The sequence below is a fragment of the Phyllostomus discolor genome, chromosome 3 (genome assembly GCF_004126475.2).
Source record: "Phyllostomus discolor isolate MPI-MPIP mPhyDis1 chromosome 3, mPhyDis1.pri.v3, whole genome shotgun sequence".
Classification (NCBI taxonomy): Eukaryota; Metazoa; Chordata; class Mammalia; order Chiroptera; family Phyllostomidae; genus Phyllostomus; species Phyllostomus discolor.
In genome coordinates, this window is record NC_040905.2 from 158,575,967 (window position 1) to 158,600,984 (window position 25,018).

General features: G+C 38.7%; 1 protein-coding gene across 43 annotated transcripts in view; it reads left to right on the forward strand.

Annotated features, from left to right (window-relative positions):
* Positions 1-25,018, forward strand: part of PTPRD (protein tyrosine phosphatase receptor type D) — a 1,502,332-nt gene that overhangs the window by 1,097,628 nt on the left and 379,686 nt on the right. For all 43 annotated transcript variants that reach the window (XM_036021603.1, XM_036021605.1, XM_036021607.1 and 40 more), the window contains one exon: positions 878-1,043. In XM_036021603.1, the coding sequence (XP_035877496.1) occupies positions 980-1,043 (64 nt within the window). In that variant the 5' untranslated portion in view covers positions 878-979. Of the gene's footprint in view, positions 1-877; positions 1,044-25,018 lie in introns of those variants that run through there.

A 25,018-nucleotide genomic window follows, 5' to 3' on the forward strand; every position in this document is an offset into this window, starting at 1 on the left:
GCTTTTTCCAGGATGCCATTCTTGATCCTATCTTTGATGGCATTATTTGGTTTTCCTTCCTGACACTGAACAACTTAGTAACTTGTACTGGGCATCTTATGCATCTGTCTTATTTTCCCTACTAAGGTGAAAAGTCACAGAAGACAGAATTTGACTCATTTGTATCTCCCAATGCTGTGCTGTGTGGCATCTCTGATGCCTTGCACGCAGTAGGCTCTCTAAAAATAGCTGTGGCTTATTGATTTTACATAGAAGATTGCCCAGGAGGCATATAAAAATCCTGTTAAATCAAAGTGGCTCATGCTAACTATTGTTTTGACTTATTGAAGCCAAACTAGACTTGAACGTTGATGTGTCTTCAGGGAAGAAGCCAAATGTGCTAGTGTAAAAAATTCTAACCTCTGCTGCTTAACTGAAGAAGTTGAATTAGCCCTGTCATTTCACCCAGTGCCAAGAAAGCAGCCTCCATTATTCTGTCAGCGATAGACTTTTATCCTGCACAGTGGAGCCTCTCTCAAATTTTTCTTACAGCATTGGTATGCTTTCTTCCACTGATGTACTCACATAATGTTTCATAAGAAGTGACAGTTTCTTCTCATAGAGTGTTACCCAAAAGGTAGCAAAAGCAGAGTGAAATTCAAGGTGGTTGCCTTTAGGATGGCTTGAAAATGGGAACAAGAGGGACTAGGGCTGCCGCATTGTACAAACCCAGTTATTTACTTTCTAATACAAAGGCATCATGGTTACAATTTATTGTGTATTTATAATGGATTGTGTCTCTCAATGGTGGTTGTGATGGAACAAGGGGAAGAGAGGGAGGAATCTAAGCCGCCTTTGTGTTTTCTACCCTCTCTTTTCTCTGTCTCTCCCCTTCCAGGCTCTGAAAGTGTTTCAGCTGAAATTTCAGATCGGACACACTCGCTGTGCCGTCAGAGGCAGTGATTCCCAGCTGCCAGCGTGTGCTGCCGCCGGGCTCAGGATGGTGCGGGTCGCCAGGCCGCTGCTGCTGCTCCTCGCTTTCTTCCTGCGCGCGGATGCTGAGAGTAAGCCATTCTCCCCTGCTCTAGGGGGCTGTGACCGTAATGAGTGGTTTTGTTTGCAGTTGGCACCAGGCTCGGGGCCTCTGAATACGTCTCCTTTGGAAGTAAATCCTGAGACACTGTGGGATCCTCCTTGGCCACCAGCCAGCATTTGAAAGAGATTATTGATGTGACTTCCTTACCATTTTCTCTCTCAATGCCCCCTTCCTTTTTGGTGCCTCTAACTGCTCCTACTGTTTTGTCCCTTTTTCTTTTTATACTCTTACCCGTTGGGGGGCAAAGATATTTTGAGACCAATGATATAACTCAAACTGGGGTTAACCAGTTGGTGTTGCCAATAAGTAAATATTGTTCAGACCCATTAGAAATTTCTTTAGTTTTGTGAATATGTCTATGTTTAAAAAAACGCACAATGTCACATTGAGCCCAATTAAACTTCCTAGCCCCTTGTAGCTGTCATAGCAGCTGTTCCCATGTACTGTTTCCGACAGCTGTCGTCGAGTGCAGTATTCAAACAAATCAAGCAGAACTGACAAACCTGTGGCTGGATGAAGGGTGTGGAAGTGTGAGAAGTCTGCTGAGTAGAGACACCAAAGTTTGGATTATTGGGCTCAATTTATTAAACTGAGACTGCGGTCAATTGGCTTGCCAATTAATGAGAAGATTCTATCTCCTTCATAATTAGGGAATCATTAGGTCTACCTTGTTTACATACGTTTTTTTCCCATCTGTCCTGTGGTCTTTTGGAAGTGATAGTCCTGGAAAAAGGCACGTCTGTGGTTTGTACTCACAGCATGTCTGGTTCCTCGGTAGTGGTTTAACTCATGTAAGGGTTGGCCATTCTCATAGGGAGTCCCCTGGTACTATTACAATGTATAACATCTGCAGTCATTAACTTTTACCTCCACTGACTGTTTCAGTGAGATTAAATTTGATTCATGTTAAGGATGTTTCGAAGACAAGGATCCTATGTCATGTTGGCCCCTACCTATTAATTGCATTTTGACAAGAATTTCCTCAATAGCAGCCAATTTCTTGGTTTAAATAGAAGCTTGTTTTTTTTCTACAGAGAGCTTTCCAGGAGTGAAAAGAATAATGTTAATAATAGGATACATATGGAACACGCATGTTTTAAACACAACATTCTCTGGTTAATAATGTATATAGTTTCCCAATTAGCACTTGGGAGTGTTGGTTTAGAGTAAAGCCAAAGAATTTTTCATATAATGCCAGCAAATAATTAACTGGGAAAGGACCCAAATGAAAGATGCTCTTGTTATTTTAAAGCCCTCTATGTCAAAATCTATTTTAAAGTTGAAATCTAAATTTAGTTTAAAGAAATCAGGCATATGGCTTTATTTTTCTGTTTTGGCTAGAGTGAAAAAGCAAGTTGTTTTACAATTGTTAATTTTTGGCAAAAGCATGTGAAGACCCTGGGAACCCACTTTAATATCAAATTACAGTTAGGGATTTTTTTAGTTATTAAATATAATTATTTATCCATGAAGTTTTCCTTCCAGATAAGTAAAAATGTTTTTTGATCGAGTACTTATTCTTTTGTTTACGTCTTTGGTGGAAAGTGGCAGGCATATGTCAAGTGTTTAGGAATACATACTTTTAAAGTTATGTTTTTAAATTATATCACAAGTGATCATCACCCCTCCATCTCCTCCTCGTCCTCCCCTTTTTCCTCTCCTCTTTCATCACACTGCCTATACCATAGAGTCTTACAAAAGCAATAATGAAGGCATGGTTAGCAATTTTTAGTTAAGTTAAGATATTTATTATGTTATATATTCATGTGATATAAGCTTTCAACCTCAAGATGTAACATGAAAAATATCCATTCTCTCTCACTCTTCCTGCTGAAATTAAAGTGTGGAGACAGGCTTATTCTTTGCAACCTAATTTTGTTTGGTTTGCTCTTATCTGCTCAGCCTTGATTTAGTATATTTTCACTTTAACAGATTCATTTGGCATTGTTGAATAGTGTGTTTAAGTTAACCTGAGCATTCCTAGTGAAAGAATGAGCTATTTTTTTGGTACACTTTAAAAGAAGAAAGGACAACCCTTAGTAATCTACTAGAGGATATTGATGGTCTGTGAAAGCATATGGCAGAGTTAGACATCATTTTAGTCACTAGGAATGTTTAAAATAGGGTGTGGATTGTCACACATTAAATTGTGCCATCACCTTCTCTTAAAACACAATAAAAATCAAGATATCGCTGGCACTGAAGAAAGTTTTTTTTTCTTCACCGTCAGGTAAAGATAATATTTCTCGGGCTTCCATTACCTGTGTCACCGGTGTATTTCTCTATGTTCATTAGCACATTTAGCCATATTTGTTTTTCCTTTGAACAACAGGTGTTTTGTATTTTCACAAGTGATCAGGAGATATATTTCAAAATTTAATAGTAGCTCTGAAAGCAATTTGGGAACTATGGAATAATTAATTTTTTCTCTTTTGAAGAACCAGACTATAAATGGTTAGGGAATAGAAAGAAGGCACTCTAGTTTACAATGTTAATTTAATGAATTTAATGTGTTCAACTCATTGCCTTTTGAAAGAATGAATTCCAAAGAATCAAGGAGTTAGGATTATAATCTTCCCCGACTTGTAGAATGCCCTAGAAAAGTGTTAGGTGTGATGTTGCATTAAGTAGGAGAGCAGTTAGGAGCCTTGGTTCAGATCCTAGTTGGAAAATTGGGATAATACCTCTTGAGCAGAAAATTATAGTCTCCGCCACTACCATTTTAAAATGCCCCATAGGTCCCCACTATTAAGTCTAGATGTGTGCATGATCTTGTTTCTTTGCATTCCTGTGTCTTAAATGCTCAAAATGATCTTGCTTGTTTCTCGAAAGCATGTACACATGGTAGAGCTCTAGTCTCAGGAAAGATTAAGCATGACTCCTGTTTGAGCACTGGGAGTATCTCTTCCTCATTTTGGACCAACCATTTTCTAGTTTAGGTGGAGGTCTGATTGAGGCCAATTCTGCAATAACATCCATGCAAACTCATGAGGAATTTAGATTCTGTAATATTAGTGTAATCCTGGGGTGAATATTTTCCTTTTGGCTGATTGTTCATACTGATTTTTGTTAGTTTTATTTCATATTAAGCTTTAGTTTTTTTTTTTCAATCATTACTTTTTAACTAGATGCAAGCCAACAACAAGCTCCTATTAGCCCCTATTTTCATCACAGTGGTTCCATTTAATGAAATCACCAGTTAACGTTACGTTCTAGACATGAGTTTACACTTTGGCCTCTGTAATTGAGCCTGAGTGTTTACTGGATCTTATTAGAATCATAATTCTTGGTAGTTTAATTCCTCAAAGGAATTAAATTCCTCCAGTGGTCTTGTTCATCCACTTCCTATTGCCTTTTGCCATTTTTTAAATCTTTGATGGTGAATACACCCTCATTTTCCTTCCTTTATTGTTAAGGAATTCCTTAACAATAAGGCCCTATGGTTCCTATAGGTTCCTATAGGCCCTGTGAACTCGCTATATTTCCATCCCATCTGAAAGCATTTAGTTTCTCCCTCCTTTGGTACTATATCACTATATTTAAAGAATATCCATATTTCTTTGTCAATACAGAATGGACTGATATCTGTGCTGTAAAATAACCATTTTTCCCTTTTGTATTTCCTGATGTGTACCATAAGGTAATGACTAAGAAAGTGACTTTTTAATAAAGATTTTATTTATTTATTTTTAGAGAGGGAAGGGAGGGAAAAAGAGAGAGAGAAAAACATCAATGTGCGGTTGCTGGGGGCCATGGCCTGCAACCCAGGCATGTGCCCTGAGAAAGTGACTTTCGAAGTCAGTTATGGCTATCATTTTGTAGTCTGGAACATAATACTCTTGCTCTTTGCCTCAGTTTCCCTAGCTTTAAAAGTGGGTGATGGTGATGTTGGTAATGATGATGATGATGGTATAGTACAGGCACTGTTCTTGAGTTTTGTGCAGATTAAGTAAGTTAATGTAATATATAGATCAGATGTTTTATGGGAGGTGTTTGATAAATATCATGTTATTATATCATTATTCAAAAAAATTAAGCTAACATTTTTGTTGAGCACTTGTGTTAAATACTGTGATAAAATTCTTTCATTTGGCTTAAATATTATGAAAATTTAAGTGGTTAACAAACTGTTTTTTTTGCAGCATGTTAAAGTCCCAGCCTGCTTCTTTATAAAGCCCTAAACATAAGAGATTCTTAAGAACTGTTGGTCCAGAAACAAAGCCGAAAATTAAGATGGGAAATTATGAACCATGTCTACTTCAGTTAAACTTTATAAAGATTTCTTTCTTAGATTTACTATTTTAAAATTAATTTGGTTTGGTGTAATGGATATGGCCAGCGTTCTCATCTTTCTGTTCTGTTGCTTCTTGCAATGTACTTGCTTGCGCTTCTCAGAGGGTGGAGGTATCGATATTTACTATAAGCAAATATAGTATTATATGGGCCAGTGTTCCAGAAAGCTAGAGATGGAGGTAAGTGTGGTAAGAAATTATTCTATGAAAAAAAATTTTTAAGGAAAAGGAAAGTGATTGGATTGAAAGGTAGGGGAAATGATACCTTCAAAGAAATAGCTTAAGGGAAATAGTTAGATCTTCCAAACTTGAGTTAGGAATGGAAAGGATCTTAGGTTATCAAAGTACATACCTCTCACGAGACAGGGCCATTTTACAATGAGAGCATTGGTGTCTCATTACAAGTGTCTTTTTGTTTTTGTCTTAGATTATGAGTGTCTGGATATGTATGTATGTATGTATGTATGTATTTCTATCACAAACCATTAAATCATCCTTTAAAAAGTTAATTGCTTAGGATAATGAAAATGCCCCCAAATTAGATTGGGGTAATGCTACTACTTAAATATAAACACACTAAATATTGTTGCATTGGATAGACTATATAATGAGTGACTTATATATCAATAAAACTATTGAAAACTTGCTGCTTAACCTAGCCTTTTGGTTAGATTCCCTTTGGTATGTGCAGCCCTTAAAGGAAAGTGTGTTGGTTTCTTCAGGCCAGTTAGAATAGACATGCACATTGAGGGGACCAGGGAGAAAGCCAGATCATTTACCACACTCATCAGCCCCTTCCTTGTTTTCCTTTTCTCTGAATTTACAGGGGTGTGGCAAAAATAAAAACCTTGCTTCTTCCTCCTCTCCTTCCCTCACTTTAAAGTAGTTAAATTAGCAGCATCCAGCTGTCTATGGCCAGGAAACTATTCCAGCTATTTTACTGATCCCTGAGCCCCATTTACAGAGTTTTCTGAATTAATTGCCCCCAGCAGAGCTGTATCTACCTAGTAAGGTCAAGAATATGTCTCAAAATCAACAAATGTGTACACTTCAAAGCATTTTGAGTGCAGAGGGATTTGCTTTTTTTTTTTTTTAATCCAAAGTATGGCATATTTGTTATCTCTGATCTCTGTGAAGAGGCCCTAATCTTGAAGGATGCAGTCATATTTAAAATATTTGTGAATTACTTCTTGTGGTTGCTAATAGCCTGGTGGTAACTGATTACTCTGTTCTATGATTCCCTCATTAATTTTTCTTCACTGTCTTAGTGTCTTTTATTTTCCTCAGTTAGCCACTATTTATGTGATTTATTTCAAATAGCCTGCATTTGTTTGGGAGCCAACCCTCTCTTCTATACATTTGGCTTCAGTTAATTCAGAAAACTTGGAAACAGCATCCATCTTGAAATGAAGAATCAAAGAGAAAAGTGATTTTGTGGAAACCAGTACTCTTACTTCTAATTTTGTCTTTCCTTTTTTCCTCAGTTTGCTCTTGCTTCATTTATTCAGTCACCAAGCTAGTGTGTGTGCGTGTGTGTGCTTGCTTGCATGAAAAGTTTTGTGCAAAATTATGGAGACATAAAGATTTAAAGAAGTGTGGTTTCATATCAGCTTCTACTCAGTCTTCAGAATTCATAGTTCTCTTTTCAGAACTCTCTCAAGCAGTATTTTCAGACTTTATCTCCAGGCAGGAAGTAGTCCTTAAAATATAGACTCAGGACCTGAAGTATGTGTATTCAGATCCTGCCTCTGCTATATATTCTTAACATGGGTAATTTGAAAATCTCCATGTGCCTCTCATCTGTAAAATGCAAATTAAAAAGATGCACTTAATATGGTTATTGTAAGGACTGAATAAAAAACTGCTTGCAGAGCATTTTGAATAACAGGATTAAATGTTCACTAAATGTTAGTTGCTATTATGCTTTTTTCTCATTAGCTTGCATCACTTCCAGATTAGAGGCATCTGTGTATAGATCTCTGTTGACATTTATTATTCCATTAACTTCACAATTTGAACGGCATCTTTTAAAAAATGTAAATATGTATCTTTATTACATTTGTGGTTCCAAAGGTCACTGACTGATTGGTTAATTCATGAATTTAATAGTCCCTTTAATAACTGTTTATTGGACACAATTTTGTGCCTAGCATTGAGTTAACTGCTGGGGATACATCGGTGAGAGAGAGACGTGAAACCTATATCTGAAGGGCTTAGGCTTCAGTGGAATAGGCAGATATGAAATGTTAATTTCAAAATCTTATACTTTCTAACTATGATAAGTGTTATAGAGGAAGAAATTGGGGAGCTAAGCGCCTCATCTGTTCAGAAGAGTAATAAAAAAGCTTTCCTGAAGGAGTGATTTTTTTACTTTGAAATAATTTTTGACTTAAAAGAATGTAAAAACTTTCATAGAAATTTCCATGTACCCTTCACCCAGTCTTCCACAATAATAGCATATTACATTATGGCAATACAGTATCAAAATCAGGAAATCAACAACAGATTTGACCAGCTTTTACATCAACTGAGCTAATTTTTTCAAAGATGTATATAGTTCTCTTAAATTTGATCATGTGCATAGCTCTTAGGGAATGATTTTTGAGCTAGTTATCTGATAGTTGAATAGAAGTTGACTGCAACTGAAAGACCTGTTAGAGTCCAAGAAAGAGCATGCTCATATACCCAAGGCAGGGGTAACCCACTGTGCTCTGGGGCCTACAAGAATGCATGTGACTGCATCCCAGACAGTGAGGACGAGAGAGAATTCAAATGAAGCGAGACAAGTAGGCAGACTGAGGCTACTGGAAGGCTTCATGGATCTTGGTTTGAAATCTTGGTTTTTATCCTAAGAACAGCTAGGGGAATGACAGAAAGAGATTTGCATTTTAAAAACATCAATATGTCTGCATGGTAGAGAAATGCACTGGAGCCCTAGCCAGTCAGATTGGCCTTGAGATCTGTTCAGAGGCACGTTGACACATGGAGAAGATAGGGAACAGGGCGGCAGAGTGGGGGAGGGCAGGGAGACCAGACTGCTTTGACGCTTGAAAAATAACTTTAGTTGACTTTTGTGAAGGTACATTCTCCTGGAACCTGAGCTACCAAGAGATTACTATAATTTAGAATGTGAGTTGAGGGGGACAAAGTGGAAACAATTGGGACAACTGTAATAGAATAAACAAACACAAAAAAAGAAAGATAAATCCAAGCCAAAAAGACACCTCATGCTTATTCAATACTACAATACCATACAGGTATCTTTTGGGGGGGGGCATGGCATTGTTTCCCCCCCAAATTATATTACTGCTCCTTTTTACAACCCTGATTTTTGGTTGTCAACTTCAGGTAATTTTCTTTAAACTTAAATTCATATTAATATCTATAACAAAAACATTGAATCCAGAATCAGTTTAAAATTATGATTGAAGTTTAACACCTTACTATAAAAGGTATTTCAAAGTTTGATCTATGAAAAAAGTTTTAAATTTACTCTACAATTTGTAATGGGTTTTATAATATCATAACAGTATTGTGACAGATATTTTATACAGCAGTTATTAAATGTGACATTAAAATATACTAAGTACTTACATCTTCAATTTAAAAAAAGCAACATCTAATACATTGCTTTTGAGTTAGACATGCAGAAGGCATAACCAATCTATAAAACTAAATACACAGTAGTTTTTTTTCTTTCCTAGTTGTTTGCTGTTATTGTTAAATAAATATTTAAGATGTTTATAAAGGAGTGAGAGAACAGTAAATTTCTTTTATTGTTTATCACCAAACATGTTGGGGACTGCCCTGCCTGGTCTCAGGAAGCTGTAACCCCCCATGACTTAGGCTGAGTGAAAGACCTCTGGATCAGGAGCCACTAAGGAGACAAAACTTATTTCCCTGGCATGAACACTGCCTGTTCTGTGCCTGGTCTCCTAGGCTTGATCAGTTAGCCAACGACGGGTAAGATTTCCCACGGAGGGAATCCCCTAAGACAGGCATGATCACAAGGAGGCCTCTGGGAGAGACTCAGGGGCTGTAGAAATGAAGGGGCGATCGACATCAAGCCCTGGCCCCTCGGCTTTGTCAAAGCCTGAGTCCTTGTTCTTAGATGTGAGAAATCCAAGTCTCCTGGCTGCCTTTGTCACCTCTGCCCAACTCAAGCCTGCAGAAATAGCAGAGGGGTACAGCCCAGACCAGAGAAGGCGGACCCCTGGGGTAATCAGGCCTGGGACATAGAATATGCAAGATCCTGTGAGATCTGTTTGCTGGAGGATGTTATTGAGTTATAATTTAAAGGCACAGACAGGAAACCAAAACTAGCTTTTTGGGCCCTGTAGTCTTTTCAAACGATAAAACTCCAAACTCTGCCCAGAATCCCAGCGGGGGTTCTGTCAGCATCTTTGAAAGTCACCTATTTCTTTTGATCTTTTCTGCCAGACTGTGAATTCACAAACTAAGTCTGTATTCTTCATAAAAACCTGCTTGGGAATGGAAACAGGGTGCTCCCCACTAGAGAGAGTGGCTGTTCCATCCCTAGTTCCCCAGGACCTGGTTGTCTCTGTGTATGTTTTTCTCGTGTTTTGATGAGCCATCCGCAGCATTCCGCGATCACTGCAGGCTGGTGAGCATACGACACAAACAGGTCCTTCATGTACAGAGGTAGGCAAAAGTAGGTTTACAGTTGTTCATATGGAAAATAATACAATAATTAATAAATAGTAACGTAAGAATAAACTCTGCATTTCACGTACAACTATAAACCTACTTTTGCCCACCCCTGTATTTAAACTATGGTGATTTCAGGTTGACCTAAAGGAAACCCTTCTAATATCTATATGTTTCCTTTAAAAGTAAAGTTAAATCACAATATTGAATTTAAAAGTAATGTTTCATTCAGTGAACCCATGCTCGGTGCCCCACTGCAACCAGATCCTGATTCTGGTAATGGCAGAGCTTACATTCTGGTCAGAGTGGGGCTGTGGGTGGAGGTGAGAGGGAGGTGAGGTCAGCATGGCAAGGTCATGGACAACAGGTAAGTGAACGGTATGACTTGGGATGGTTATAAGTGCTGCAAAGGCAATGAAACAGGGTGATGTGCTGTGAGCGTAATGGAACGCACAGAGGGAGGGGACAAGGCACTCCTTCCTTTCCACGAAGGAAGGTACTGCTGAGTGAAACAGAATGCTTGTACTGAATGAGGGAAAGGGGCCAGCCATGAAACAGGGGCGCTTCAGAGCACCTGGGCACACAGAACAGTGCTTTGCGAAGGCCTGGTGGTAAGGAGGAGCCTAGTGTGCTGAAAGGACAGAACAAGACCCAGGAGATTAGACCAAAGCCAGTGAGGAGAGATAGGAGAGCAGGGATGGGACAGGATGAGCTAAAGCTAGGTCACAGGACCCTGTGGCTGGGAACCACGGGTGGTGTGTAAGCTCTGGAGCAGAATATTAGGGCAGAGGTTAGGCGAGGTACCTACTGACTGACCTTCTGACTTCTGTGGGGCTTAGAAGGGTGCAATTTTGTCAGAAATACAACAGACTTTTCACATGTTGTTGAAATCAGCTATGCAAATTGGGCAGGAAAAACCATAGCTCTGGTCAATGTCTGCAAAACCAGACACAGATTGCCTCACTTCTTTATGCCTCAGTGCTATTGTTGTCTGGAGTGTGGCGTGGTGGGTGCAGGACCACAGAGGAGACTGAATGTCAACGAATATTCTATGTGAGGTAGTGCCTCACACAGAATAAAGCACTGTGTCAGTGTCAGCCACTGTGACTTTATTTATTTTATACTATATTAATTTGTTAATATGTTAGTTTTATTTCACTTTACCTTATTTTAGTAATAAAAGCCAATTTTATCTCATTGTAATGATGCAATAATACCTACCCCTTGTATAATTACTTAAACCCTTCATATCTGAAATCTAATTTCTCCTTGAATATTCTAGGAGCATACATTTTATTATCACCATTTTTCAGACAAAGGAAATCAAGGGTGACAGCAGATGACCTGCCTGGAACAAAAGGTAATAGGTGATGGAGAAAGAACTGGAACTTAGCTCTCAGGCTGCTGTCCAGGGAGGAGACAGAACAGTAAAAAGAGCAGGTGCAGGATGCACAACAATGCACAGCAGCCAGAATGTGCACGGAGGGCCCGGCCTGTCTGCACTGTGGTTGTGTAGCGAACTCACTGATAGTGAGTGAGGATTCAGAGTCATGGAGAAAAGAGTGTATCCTGTCCACAGTTCATGTATTGTTTAAGAAATAGAGAAGCATCAAATGACTTTTAGAAAGTCTTTTCCCCCCATTTCAATAAAAAAAAGAAAGAATATTCTATTGATTGAGAAAATTCTACATTTTACATTCTTTCTCTGCAACCAGTGTTTGATTATAAAATAATTTTCATTTTTTATAAGGCTTTTTTGTTGCTCTTACCTGTCAATTTGATTCCAAATTGTTAACAGTAAGATCTGGCTTCACATTTTATCACATGGTCATAAGGTACATGATGTAGTGGATAGGATTCAAGGCTGAAACATTTTATAGCTTCTCGCAAGGTGGAGTCAGGTTCCCCTGTTCTTGAGTGAGGGTTGTTGGTCCCTTGATGTGCTTTGCCCAATACAATGCTACAGAAGTGATGCTACACCAGCCCTGGGCCTAATGCTTAGAAGTCTGGGAGCCTCCACTTCCATTCTGTGGCACCTTCAGTCATCATAGAAAGATGCCCAGCCAGCCTGCTGGAGGGTCCCCATGGCAGAAAAAATACCCAGAGAGCCCCCATATATTGGAGCCCTGCCAGTTGAAGAGCCAGATGTGTGAGGGAAGCCATCTTGGCTTGCAGCCTCCATCCGATAACTACAAGACATGTGAGTGACTTCAGGTGAGATGAGATGAACCATCCAGCTGAAGCCTGAGTGGAAGAATCCTGTGCAAAGAAATCTTTGCCTTACACCAGTTTTGAGTTGGTTTGAAACCCAGCAATAGAAAACTGAAACACATGGTACTGACTGTCAGCAACATGAAGTACCTACCAGCTTGAGGAGCAGCCTTGGAGCCGAAGTTGCTTTATTATAATTCTTCCTCTGTAATTGTAGCACAGGTGATTCTAGGCAATCATTTAAAGGCAGTCCCTTTGGAATAAACACATTGATATACATCACTTGAAGCCCAGCCTGCTGCTACAATTCTGAAACTGCTATACATTCACCTGCCTTTTGACGGGAGGTCAGCATATGTCTTTTTGTAAAGGACTATATAGTGAGCATCTCTAGCTTTGTGGGTCATACAATGTGCCACAACTGTTCAACCTTTATCGCAAAAAAGCAGCCACAGACAATAATACATAAATAAATAGGAGTGGCTATGTTTCAATAAAACTTCATTTACAAACATATGCAGGGAACTAGATCAGTCTAAGGTTCATGGCTTGATGACCCCTGCTTTTGACCTGACTCACAAGTTCCCACCAGACAGTAGAAAGTGAAGAATATTTATTAGCAAAGGACATTATTTTAACCTGGTAAGATTAGTTAAGGGAAGGAGATGCATTTGATTAGCCTCTTTTTAACACTTTGCTTTGTTAGTAATGTTTATTAAGAGCAGATTAATTAGAATAAATAAGTTCAAGGAGCACATCTCTTGATAAACAGATGTTTAATAGCATTTAACCTTTACAGTTTATGGGGGAAAAGCTTTGCATGTTACTGCGCTTCATGTCTTTTGGGGCTGCTTCAGGTACTTGGCTGTTAGTGCCACTTCAAACAGCAAACTCCTAAAAATGAATAATTTATCAGCTGTGGGATAGTTTTTGTTGCATCGTGAACCTCACATTTTGAAGTTATGAACATCTTAAATATGGAGGAAAAGAGTGCTGAAAGGTGTTACATCTGCTGGGAATGTTACAACAAGGGTCTGTAAAGAAACACATTTGTAATCATGGGTATCGAAGTCTGATATCGGTTTCATAAAGGCAGGCAAAAGCAAAAGGGTGAATTTGATCATATCACAGGTGTTTCTGGGACACATGTACTCTGCACCATCTCAGTGCTTAAAAATCAAAAGTAAATAAGACTAACAAGAAAACACCATTAATCCAGTAGCAATGCTATGAACTAACACTTGTGACCCAAGATGTTAGCAAACTGAAAACTTTATGGGGCATGGAAAAGGCATGGCTTGCCATTGGTTGCAACTGGAATCTCTGACTCACATGGGAAAATTTCAAGGACCAACTATCACCAGTTTGTCCTGGCAGCTAGTAGAAAGCTCTCATTTCTGAAAATGTATGAAGGGTATAACTATATTCCTCTAAGGATGGAAGTTGTTTAGAGTTGTATGGAGACATTAATTAGATTAAACAAAGATCTTGGCTGAATATGAAGGAAAATGACTAATGGTTAAGTCTATTCAACTGTGGAGCAAAATCGCAAGGGAAAGAATGAGAGCCCTACCGCATGAATCATTTGAAGTGAGCAGCAGAAACTACTATGGAGAGCTAGCTATTGTTTCTGAAATCATCAGAACTACATCAGCAGAGGAATATAAAAAGTCCATTTAGCAGTTGCAAAATGCATAATTCTTTTTGCATTTTAATTGTTCTGATTTGGAGTGAGAGATGGAAACAGGAAGGGTATTATGAAAATTGTGATAAAACAATTGCTTGTATTCTGGGATCTATTTTTTCTAGAGAGTGTGCAGTTTAACAAATGGATCTGACACCACCATTGGGCAGGGAGTAAATTGGCTCACTTCCCTTTGGTGTATTTACTTAGGCCACTAGGCTCCACTTAGTGGCTTAAAAGAAGCTTTCAGAAATTACTTACGCTCACCAACATTCTATCTAGCTCAAAAGGTGTTTTCTCCTTTTCCAGCTTGGCTAGTATTGTCCCTTCTCCCTTTCTGAATGCACAGTTTTACCATCCCATGTTTTACCTGCTCTTCCAGGTGCATCTTTTGTGGGGCCCTTAGCTACTCTTACTTAGTGCCCACTATGTCTCAGACACTTGGAGACAAGAAGACAGAGCTTTGTCACTGCTCTCAGGACAGTAGAAGAGGCAATAAGAGATAGTTGCAGTACAGGCAAGTGCGTGCAATAGTAGACAATATGCACAAAGTGTTGCCAGTAGTAACTTGTTGTTGGCATTTGGAGGGAATTTTAACAGGTAGGGTGGAGGCAGAAAGTACTCTGGAAGGCATTAAGGCAAAGCTAAGGAGCTTGAAGCTTGCCTGGTAGTTCAGTGATTCTCATCCTGATGCTACTTAGGGGATCACTTGGAGATAAAATATAGCTGTCTAGGCCCCACAGTGACCAATTAAATCAAAATACATGAAGGTAAGGACCAAGCATGGGTCATTTTTAAAATGCTCCTTATTTCATTCTCAAGCACAGCTCAATCTTAGCGACTTATAAGGGAAGCAATGAAAGCTTTCAAACTGGGAAGTGATGTGGTCTAGCTTATAATTTCAATAGACCCCTGACAGTTGTTTGAAGGATGAATTCAAGGGTGAGAGACTGCTGTAAACTCAAGCAGGATAAGGGTCATGAGTGTCTGAATTGTGTTTGTGTTTCTCAGATAGAGAGGTGCCAGATACAATATTTATTCAAAAGGATTACAAACTGGCAGGATTTTGTGACGTATTGAATTGGTAAATACTGGATAAGCCATAGAGGGAACAGCTAGAGAGGCATGCACACCTCTTTATGTATTTCTCTCCCAGTCTGTTTCTCCTCCACCAATACAACTAATGCACTTTATTATGGTTTTTATGTGTCTCCTAATAGTTGCCACAGATTCTATACTTTACTTTTAGTAGTCGGCTAACATTCTCATTTCCCATGCCCAGGGAAAGTGTCTTTACTCATCTGAGATCCTGCCTCCTTCCCCCTCGCTGAATACTGGGCCTTGAATATAGGCATTGGTAGCAAAACCGATGCCCTCAGTGACCAGTCAAGTAAAATTCATTGTTGAAGCAGCCAATTCAACTCTTAGAAAAGTTTGTGTTGGATCTCATGAGGGAAGCAACATCCAGCCTTGTCTTGCCACTTGGAAGTGCATGCCCAGGGTATTCTGGATTTCCTAGAGAACCTTAAAATCCAGATTTATATTTGAACCATCCTGTAATTGTACACATTGCCTTGAACTATTACTAAAAATTGTTAGGCAATAACAATACTGAGGACAAAGCAAAAATATCTTTGGGATGGATCTGTTGTGGGTCTGCATGTTTTCACTGTCTGTGTAGGGTCTCAGAAGAAATTTGTAGAATTGAAATGAATTAAAACTTCTCAATCCCCACAGTTTCCAGCCTTTTCTGTAGTTTTACAATAGCAGAAATTTTAACAAAGCACCGGCAGCAAACATTTGGGCTGATTCTGTTTATGGAAAGTGAATTAGAGAATGGATTTCATTACCTGCTATCTCTCATACTAAAATACAAAGCAGAAGGACAAGTTTAAAGGACCTTAACTGCAATTATATAGATAGTTCTGGTGAATGTGAATTTGAGATGATAAATTATTCATTTAATCCCTGTCTTCCAGTTTTGTGCGTTCTAACAATGCCAGGTTGAAGGACCTCAGGTTGCCCCTTAATAGGCTGAAGCTGGGGCTACAGACTGCCTCTGTCTCCTCCTGGTCTCAACCATCTCCTGGAATAAAGTCAGCTTGGTTGCTGGAGTTCCTTTTTCTCTCCAGGGCTGCTCTGGCTACCCAATGTGAAGCCTCAAAATGTTTAAGACTAAAGACCAGTTGGACAGTTGTTCAGCCAGTGAATTAGCATTTCAAAGGCTGGTGCTCAGAGGGCACTGCCCTAGTGAGCAGCTGGGTGAACTTAGAGGATTTTACTTACAGGTCCTGTCCGGGTTATAAGATAGTCCTGTAAAAATGACATCCTAATTGTATGAGGACTGAAAATTTGGTGCTAAAATATTTTACTTTCTCCATATTGATGGCATGTACTCTAGAATGTGCCTTTTAATGCTTAATATTAAATGGATCAAATGAAGCATGCTTGTTGCTTCATTATTTGGGTGACACTTGTCAGAAATATCCATTTATATATTTCCCTCTGTTGTATTGAGATGCCCTGAAAAATTACTGAAACATATAATTGACCTATACTGCTGCATTGTTTTATAGGTCCATGTATGTCTTATAATTTTCTTCAGAATACATGTGGTGTGGTAGAAAGAGCATTGGCTTTTAAATAAAAAGATGTGGGTTCAAAATCTGCCTTTTGCTATTCACTAGAGGGGTGGTCTTGGGTAAGTTTATTAACTTCTCACAGTATATGTATTTTAATTTCGCTAGTCTGTATTCTGTATCTACTACTTGCCATCATTTTGCTGGGTGCTGGGGATATGGGTGAGCAAGATGAAGAATACAGGGCACATGCCCTTAGTTTACAATCAGATCTCAGATAGCTTATCTGTAGAACAGGATGATGAACCTTATGTACTTTTTTCTTGAGGATTAACTATGATGTGGTGCCTGAGGTACCTGAAAATGATTAGGGGCTCAGAATTTGTAGATGTAGGTGCAGGATTTTCTGTTTCTTCTGTGCTTAGTTGCCAATGCCTTCTAATTCTTTGTCTTCAATTTACACAAGACTATTTTCTTCCAGAATTCTTTTGGCTCTCGCATTCTAATTCACAGATGTTCAGGTCCTTGAAGCCTGGGCACCCTCCCCGTTTCCTTTCCAAATGTTTTGTATATATGGACCTTGAGAAATTCATTTATTACAGAGATATTCTTCCCATTCTGGGCCTTTGGAATATACCAGAAAACAGAACAAAATAAAACAACAACAAAACAGAAATTTTACATCATAACGGCACATTCTCAGGGCTCAAAATTAGGGAATAGAATACTAAATACAATAAACAATACAAATTATAAACAGTATATTGTGTGTTCGAAAGTGGTAGTGTTACCAGGTAAAAGACCAGAGTAGGGGAATCTGGAGCATGTGTGTAGGGGTTCAGTTTCAATTTGAAATGTGGTTGTAAGGTCAAGGGAGGCTTCCTTTAGGAGCTAGCATTTAAGCAGATTTGAAAGAGGTGGGAAGTTAGTCATGCACCGGGAGGGGAGAGTGTTCTAGGCAGTGAGAACAGCCAGTTCAAAGACCCTAGGACTGGAGCACGTTCTAAGAATAGCAAGGGGAATACATGGAACAAATGTAAAGGCTTAAAAGGGGAGGGCCTGGTCCGGAGCCTACAGTGGGGAGAATTGACCTAGTTGGGAGGTCAGGTTTCCTGGAAGCAACAGGGAGCCGAGATTCTAAGGAATGTATAGGAGTTTACTAGAGTATAATTATAGATTTTCCACGGGTACAAAAAAAATGAATGGAAAAGAAAAAATGGGTAATGCAGACCATCTCTTTACTTGTCTGATCTATTCATAGTTCCTTAGGCTGTAAACATAGGGCCAACCATTCATTATTATGGCTAGTAGTAAATTCACAAGGATGCGCTGGCCTGTAGCATTTTGATAGATTAACTGACACAAAAGTTTGCCTGACACTGTGGCCCTCACAGGTTGGTCCCTAGTAATTTTCACAACTGCTCTCCCATCACATGGCAGTGGGTGACAATTTTAGGTGGACAAGATGGAGACTAAGTTCCAGAAAAAACCAGACACCAGAGTTTGTATCAAATGTTTGTATGAGCCTGGAATTGTGGCATTGGACTATCAGTTATACAGGAACAGTTGCCAGGGTTTGTTTTATGTCTTTAATTTTTAATCCTCTCAAATCCTGCTTTAGAGAGAAAAAAAGCACACACACAGTTTTCTAAGAATGCATTTATGTATTCTGAGATTCTTCTCATACAAAAAAGTCAATATTGTTTTTATATATTGAAATTTTATTACCATGAAAGACATAATACAGTAGGTAGAATAAGGTTCATCTGAGCTAGAAGACCAGCTATCTGATCAAATACAGTGATTGTTCCCTGCTGGGACTATCTCTGACCCTGCTGCATTTTCAACTAACTTGGCCTTTGGCTTCGTATGTGTTCATTTTTCTGGATCCCTGAAGCAATTTCTGTCCACGTTCGCACTTTCAGGAAGCCTGTCATTCTCATACTGCCCAGTATTCTTCACCAGCATGCACCAGCCCCCACCAAAAAAAAAAAAAAAAAAAAGACAAACAGTAGTTAAAATAACACCACTAAAAGATTTTAAAACCTTTCCAATTTTAAGAGTATGCTGTTTATTATGATATGGTCACACAATTTAACCGATGAAGAGCAAATCAAAATATTTGTTATCGAACTGACAAAATTTTTCTTTTGTTAATGACTTTTCTTTTTCATTCATAGCAAGAAAGTTCTGTTACCATAGGCTATGTTTTGCCTTATAATACTTAGTCTAAACATTATTTTCTAAAATTACTTAGGACAGCTCTTTGCCCCTCTGCTCAGTTGGGTTATGTGATACGTTTGGAAGGCAGCTAGATCGATTTGTCACAGTCTGCATTCCATCTCTTCCCCCACCTCTCCACCCCTGCCTGCCAGGACACTTCCTGGTTGATTCTGAAAATTAATATACAATACATCCATTCTTTGTGGCATATAGTTCTGTGGGTTTTGACAGATGCATAGAATTAAATATCCACCACTCCAAAACATTGCAGTTCCCACAGCCTAGAAATTCTTCACACCACCCCACTGTGTAGCCTTCGGGTCCAACTTTTTTTTTTTTAGCAAGATGCATTTAAGATTCTTCCATATTGTTGCATGAATCAATCGATTTTTGCTTAAGTAGCATTGCATTGTATAATGTGTACACAGTTTGTTTATCCATTTACGGGTTGAAGCACATCTGGGTTGTTTCAAATATTTAGCAGTTATGAAATAAAGCTGCTATAAACATTTATGGACTAGGGAAACATAAATTTTAATCAGTCTCTGGTGCAGTGGTTCTGTGGACTTTCAAAAGTCACAAAAAACACAGATGTCTGGGCCCTACTCCCAGTGAATTGAATCGGAGTTCTGTGGATGGAGCCCAGGCTAACGTTTTAGAAAAGCTCCCCAGGTGGCCCTCTTGTGTAATCGTGGCTGAGAACTAATGCTTGGAAACACGCAGTCACTGTATTTTTGGTAAATCAGCTCTCGGGGGTTTTCTTTATTATTTTTACTTGGCGAGGTTTAGTAATTATATTTAAGTAATATAAGATTATGCTTCAAATTAGTTGTTTCTTTTAAGGATTTAATTTTATTTCAAGGCGAGGGTCACTGTATGCTAATTAAACCAGGCCTTTTTAAAGGTGCACTTATTGAGGTTTAAGTAGTCATGATAGAAATATATTTATAATATGCCAATTATATTCCTCAGGAATATTTAATAATATGTATTTGATTAAAAGAAGTACTTGTTAGTTATATAGTATAATTACATATTTGAATAAACTAGCACTAGTACTAAATGAACTTCCTTAATTACCAAGACAATTATTTTATATTGCTGATGAAATATAGTGTATATATACTGATGGTGAGTTTTTACAATGTTTTAAAGTGGTATTCAACAACTATTTAATCAATTATGTTGAATTAAAGTGTGAAAGGACTTTAATAGTATTATGAATTGGGCAGTTTAGATATTTTACATTAAAATAAATTTTTACATCAAGCATAAAAACACATGGTTTTTAAACATTTTTTCTTTAACCAAGTAGAAATATTATTTGAAATCTATGTACTTTGATGAATGAAATGGTTACCAAGTTGAATTTTTCTTTCTATCTTAACCCTAAGCCTAACATTAGTCACCTGATGGAGATGCTGAGAATAATTCTGTGGTCACCAGTGTTAAAAGGTCCTTCACATGTAAAGTTCCAGGAAATAAAGTTTTTAAAAAAATTCTCACTCAGGGATATGTTTACTGATCTTAGAGAGAGAAAAGAAGGTGGAGGTTGAGGGGCGGTAGAGAGAGAGAGAGAGACATGTGAGAGAGAAGCATTGATTGGTTACCTGTGGTCAACAGAGGCCCAAACCCACAACCCAGGCATGTGCCCTGACCAGGAATCAAACTGGCGACCTTTCACTTTGAGGACAATGCCCAACAGACTGGTTGGGGTTATTTGCCCTGTCTTTACTGAATTTAAAGGAACCCTATCCTCTGCTCCCTTAGTACATTTTACTTATTTTATAACTCTAGTTGTGTTTGTTTTTTCTTTTTGATTCGTCTATTTGGTTATATAGACATACCTTCCCTTTAGTGTCTAGATGCTTTCTTCCATGCTCCGGGTGCATTTACACATTGCCTGAAACTTGGTAGGTTCTCATTAACTACTTGGCTTATTAGAAAACAGATGTAAATGCCATACAGGACATCCATTATGTTGGGTTGAGATCCCCTCTTCATGTCAGAAGTTCCACAGAAAGCTTTTGGAAGTGGAATCAGTTCTCCTGCTTGGTGTAGAGTTGGCTTAGTCTGTAAGGTAGAAAGTCTAGCGCCTTTCATCCATGGGTAAGTTTGAGCACCCTCTGTAAGCATGAGGCATTACTACAAGCACTGTACAAGGAAGCCTAAATTATGACTCAGTGTGTTCTGAGAGAGAAAATGTACAGCCAGCTAGGTAAACTGAGGGATGTGGTGGGTGGAACAGATTACAGCACAGGTCTGCCTTGTCTGTTTTGGCTTAAGGAAAGAATTTTTAAAATTAATTCATTCTAGGTGATAATAGTTGATCATGCTATAATAGAGACTGCGGGGCCCATGGTAAAACACAATAGTATGAGGTTTTTCTCTCTAAGGAACACCCAAAATGATGAGGGACTCAGGCCATAAAACCTTAAATTCCAAAGTAGAATTAGAAGGCGGAGAGGATGGCTAGAACTTTGATTACTCCTGTCCTCAGGGTTGTGCCCTCTTCCCCTGACTCCTTGTTTCTGGTTTGTGCTTCATTCTTATGAAATCTATACTAAGTAATTTAAGGAACACTTTGCCCCAAGAACAATGTAATCAAGGCACACTGCTGCTGCCTGATAGATTTTGAAAGGCTTTTATTCATATGCACTTACTTTGAAATGACTGAAATTACAGAAGCAGAATGACTAAGGGTCACATTTCTGTGTTCAGTCTACTATTTGCTTTACACAGACATAATGCTCTTTAAAATCTGCAGTTCTAAACAAACAAACAAACTGCAGTCCTGTTGGAATGTTAAAGTATCCACTGACTATCCAGGTAACACCTTTCCACAAGCTTCCTTCACCAAAGAATCATTTGAGTGACCTTGTGTTCTTGCTTAAAGTAGTGTAGGATCACATCCCCTTAATTTGTTCTAATATACCTCATTTTACTGCAGAAACCCAGCAAAAGTGTTGTCCTTTAGGCCCTATTCTCAAAGTAGAAGGTTTGGATAAAGCTAATTCATTGTAGGCTTGCTGTTGTTCATTATCTTAATTAGTCTAGGTAATTAAATCATTAATTGATTAAAGCTGATCCCTTTCTAGGTAAAAGTGCTTTTTTCTGCTTGATCCCATAAAAACTGCCATTTCAGCTCTTCACACACATCTTTGTTTATGGTGTTTTGTGCTGTCAAAAAGTGTGGGGTTTACTCTGCCCTCCTAGTGGGGACAGTGGCACAAGAGGATGATGCCAGCCTGTGGTCATAGGTGCTGCTTGGGAGATGCACCTCAGTGAAATCAGGAAGCAGGTCCAACCTGCCTGTGGTTAATTAACACTGGATGGTAAACCATGCAGATGCAATCCATTATGCAGACAACCTTGCTTCTGGCAATTACCTTTCACTGTTTGTTGTGCTTTGCTTGGGCACCTTTCTGAGACTGTGGATTTCCATCAAAGGGCTCTGACACCCCTTTCTGCCCGGCATATGCCCACACATCTTCAGTCTTGTGCGGCCATATTCCTGAGGTGAGCACTTTTTTTTCTCACTTGAGTTCAGAGCCTTGGGATGATCTCTGTTTCCTAAATACATGATTTTTTTTTTAAACTTCAAAGCCGCCTCAGTGGCAGAGGGAAAAGGAAGGGACGATGCTGAATTTAAGAGCTTCCAGTGAATTGGCAAAACCTCGAACCCTTGTCTTCACGTGCTGAAATATGAGATGCTTTCACAAAGCCATTTCAAGTCTGTAAAGTTGGCCTTTAAAATGAATCACTAATCCAATAATTACAATAACATTAGAATCAGACTAAACAAAGGAGAAGGTAAGGCAGTAAGAAGTTGTTTTACCTTGGAGTAAATTTCAAAACTCTGTATCTAATTTCAGAAGAACTATGGTAAGCTAGGTTTTATCTAGATCCCCTCAATGTTGTGAAGTTTTTTTTTTTAATTTGATGTTTTTCCTTCTTATGTTCCTCTTGAGGAGAATTGTGGAAGCAATGAAATTCATAACTGACTTTTTTTTTTTTCTTGGCGTAACTGAGTCTGGCAGTTCTTTGGAAGAGTTTGAGTTCGGAGCCGTTCAGGTTGAGATGATGGCAATAGTAAGGCAGCAAACACAGGCTGCAACGAATGCCTGGCTCGCACTTGACACATATGGATATAATGCAGCCTGAATGTTCCTAATCACAATTAGTCATTTTTATTATTATTGACATAGCTTTCAGACGACTCTGCTCATGGAAAAATTCAGCAAACAAATATAAATCCTGGCTGCCGTTACTGAAACTCTTAGAGATTTGTGATTATATATCATTGGTAGTTTACTCTGGCTACAGTTTTATCCAATAAACATGAAATGTAGGATATGCAATTATAAAGCATTTTCTATCTAGACATACATATGCTTCCTTTAAAACTATTTTACATGAATGGTAAAGTGTGATTCAATGTTCTTGGCATAATATTGTGTGTGCTAAATTGCTTTCTAACCTAGCAAGCAGATCGATCCTGTATATCTTTTTTTGCTGTTGCTTCTCATTTTATGTAATGAAGAGGCAAGGAAACGATGGCTCAGAAATAGAAAACGATGTTTCCTAAGTAATCAGAAATATCTTAACATTTAAAACTTTTATTTGTTGATAATGTAATACTTGGGAATTTGTTTTTATAGTTGTTATTCTGTTTGTGTAAGATTTAAAATTAAAAAATACTTTTACCTCAAAATAATTTTCAGGTAAGTGATTATACCTATTAAGAGAATTAATATATTTTGCTTGCAGGAAGGACACAAGTTGAGAATTTTGGAATAGGGAGAGGTTAGTGGCTGAGCTTTTAAAAGATTTTTAATTGGAAATTAGTAATGAGAGGCATTGACAGGAGAATGTTGTAACATATTTTATATGAATACGATGAATTTTATATAGTTACAACTAGTGAAGAGTAGAGAAGGAATAACAGAGACTAAGAAACACTGAACATATACTTCCTTTTATTATCTAAATTGCATTATCTGTATAATAGTCTCCTGGGGTATTTTATATGTCTTAAACCTCCATGTTCTATTTGTTACAGTATATAGAGGAATTTTACACACATTACCTTACTTAATCCTTATTACATTTCTTATGGGGGAGACTTTATGCCCAGTTTAACATTTATAGTGGGCTAGGACTCAGACCCAGCTTCCTGATTCTAGAGCAGATTTTCTTTTTAATTTACTGTAAGCCTGTTGTATGCCTTCCTCCCTCCCTTCCACTTTGCCACTCTCCTTTGCTCCTTCCCTATAATTTACTCATCCCTCCATCCCTCCTTCTTTCCTTCCTTCCTGCCTCCCTTCCTTTAGACATTCATTCGGAAACAGCTGCCTTCCCGAGGGAAGACCAGTGTGTCCAGAGTTTGGCAATGTGTGGGGAGAACTGCAGGAGATGGGGCCAGAGGACGAGGGCAGAAACCCTGCAGGAGCCTGGCTGGCCTTGGTGTGGAGGAGTGTTAACCTCGGTTGCCCTGTGAACTCTCTGTTTATCAAGGGGAGTACAATTGATCATGGTGAGAGAGAATGATAGTGGTGGCTGTGAAAGAGGAGAGAAGTGGATGAACTCCAGAAATACTGAGGTAAAATAAGCAAGAATAAGTAAATTATTTCATTAGATGGAAAGTACAAGAGATAAGGAAATGTCCAGGATGACTCCCTGGTTTCTGTTGTGAGCACCTGAGTGCTGGCAGTATTTTTGAGATAGGAGAGTCATGAGCTTGGTTTGGGACACGCTGGATTTGCCCTGCCTGTTAAATAGCCTATTGGAAATGCTAAATGAGCAACTGGATATGTGGATCTAGATTTGAGAAGGGAGCTGGGGGCTGAAGTTAATTTCCTGGGAGTCACTTGTACATGAGTGGTAACAGAACCATGGGAAGAGAAAATGTCACTTAAGGAGAGAATAAACCAAGACCCAGGTTTCAGGAGCTAACATATGGAGACTCTCTATTTATAGAGGATGGGTATACCTGGGAAAGGCAGGGGTAAAAAGAGAAAGAAAAACCATACAGTATGAGGAAAATCGGGGAAGAACTGTCTTCTAGAGAATGAATACATGGATATTTGGAGGAGAAATGCTCTTGGATGTTATTGAGGGGTCTGGGAAGTGTCCACTGGCTTGGTAACCCAGGGGACATTGATGACATTAGGGAGAAGGGCTGATGGAGGGCTGGAAATGAAGGAGAGGGGGTAGATTAATTGTTTAAGGGAACAGAAGAATGTAGAGAATTGTGAATGTGGAAGTGTTCATTTCATTCAATGTG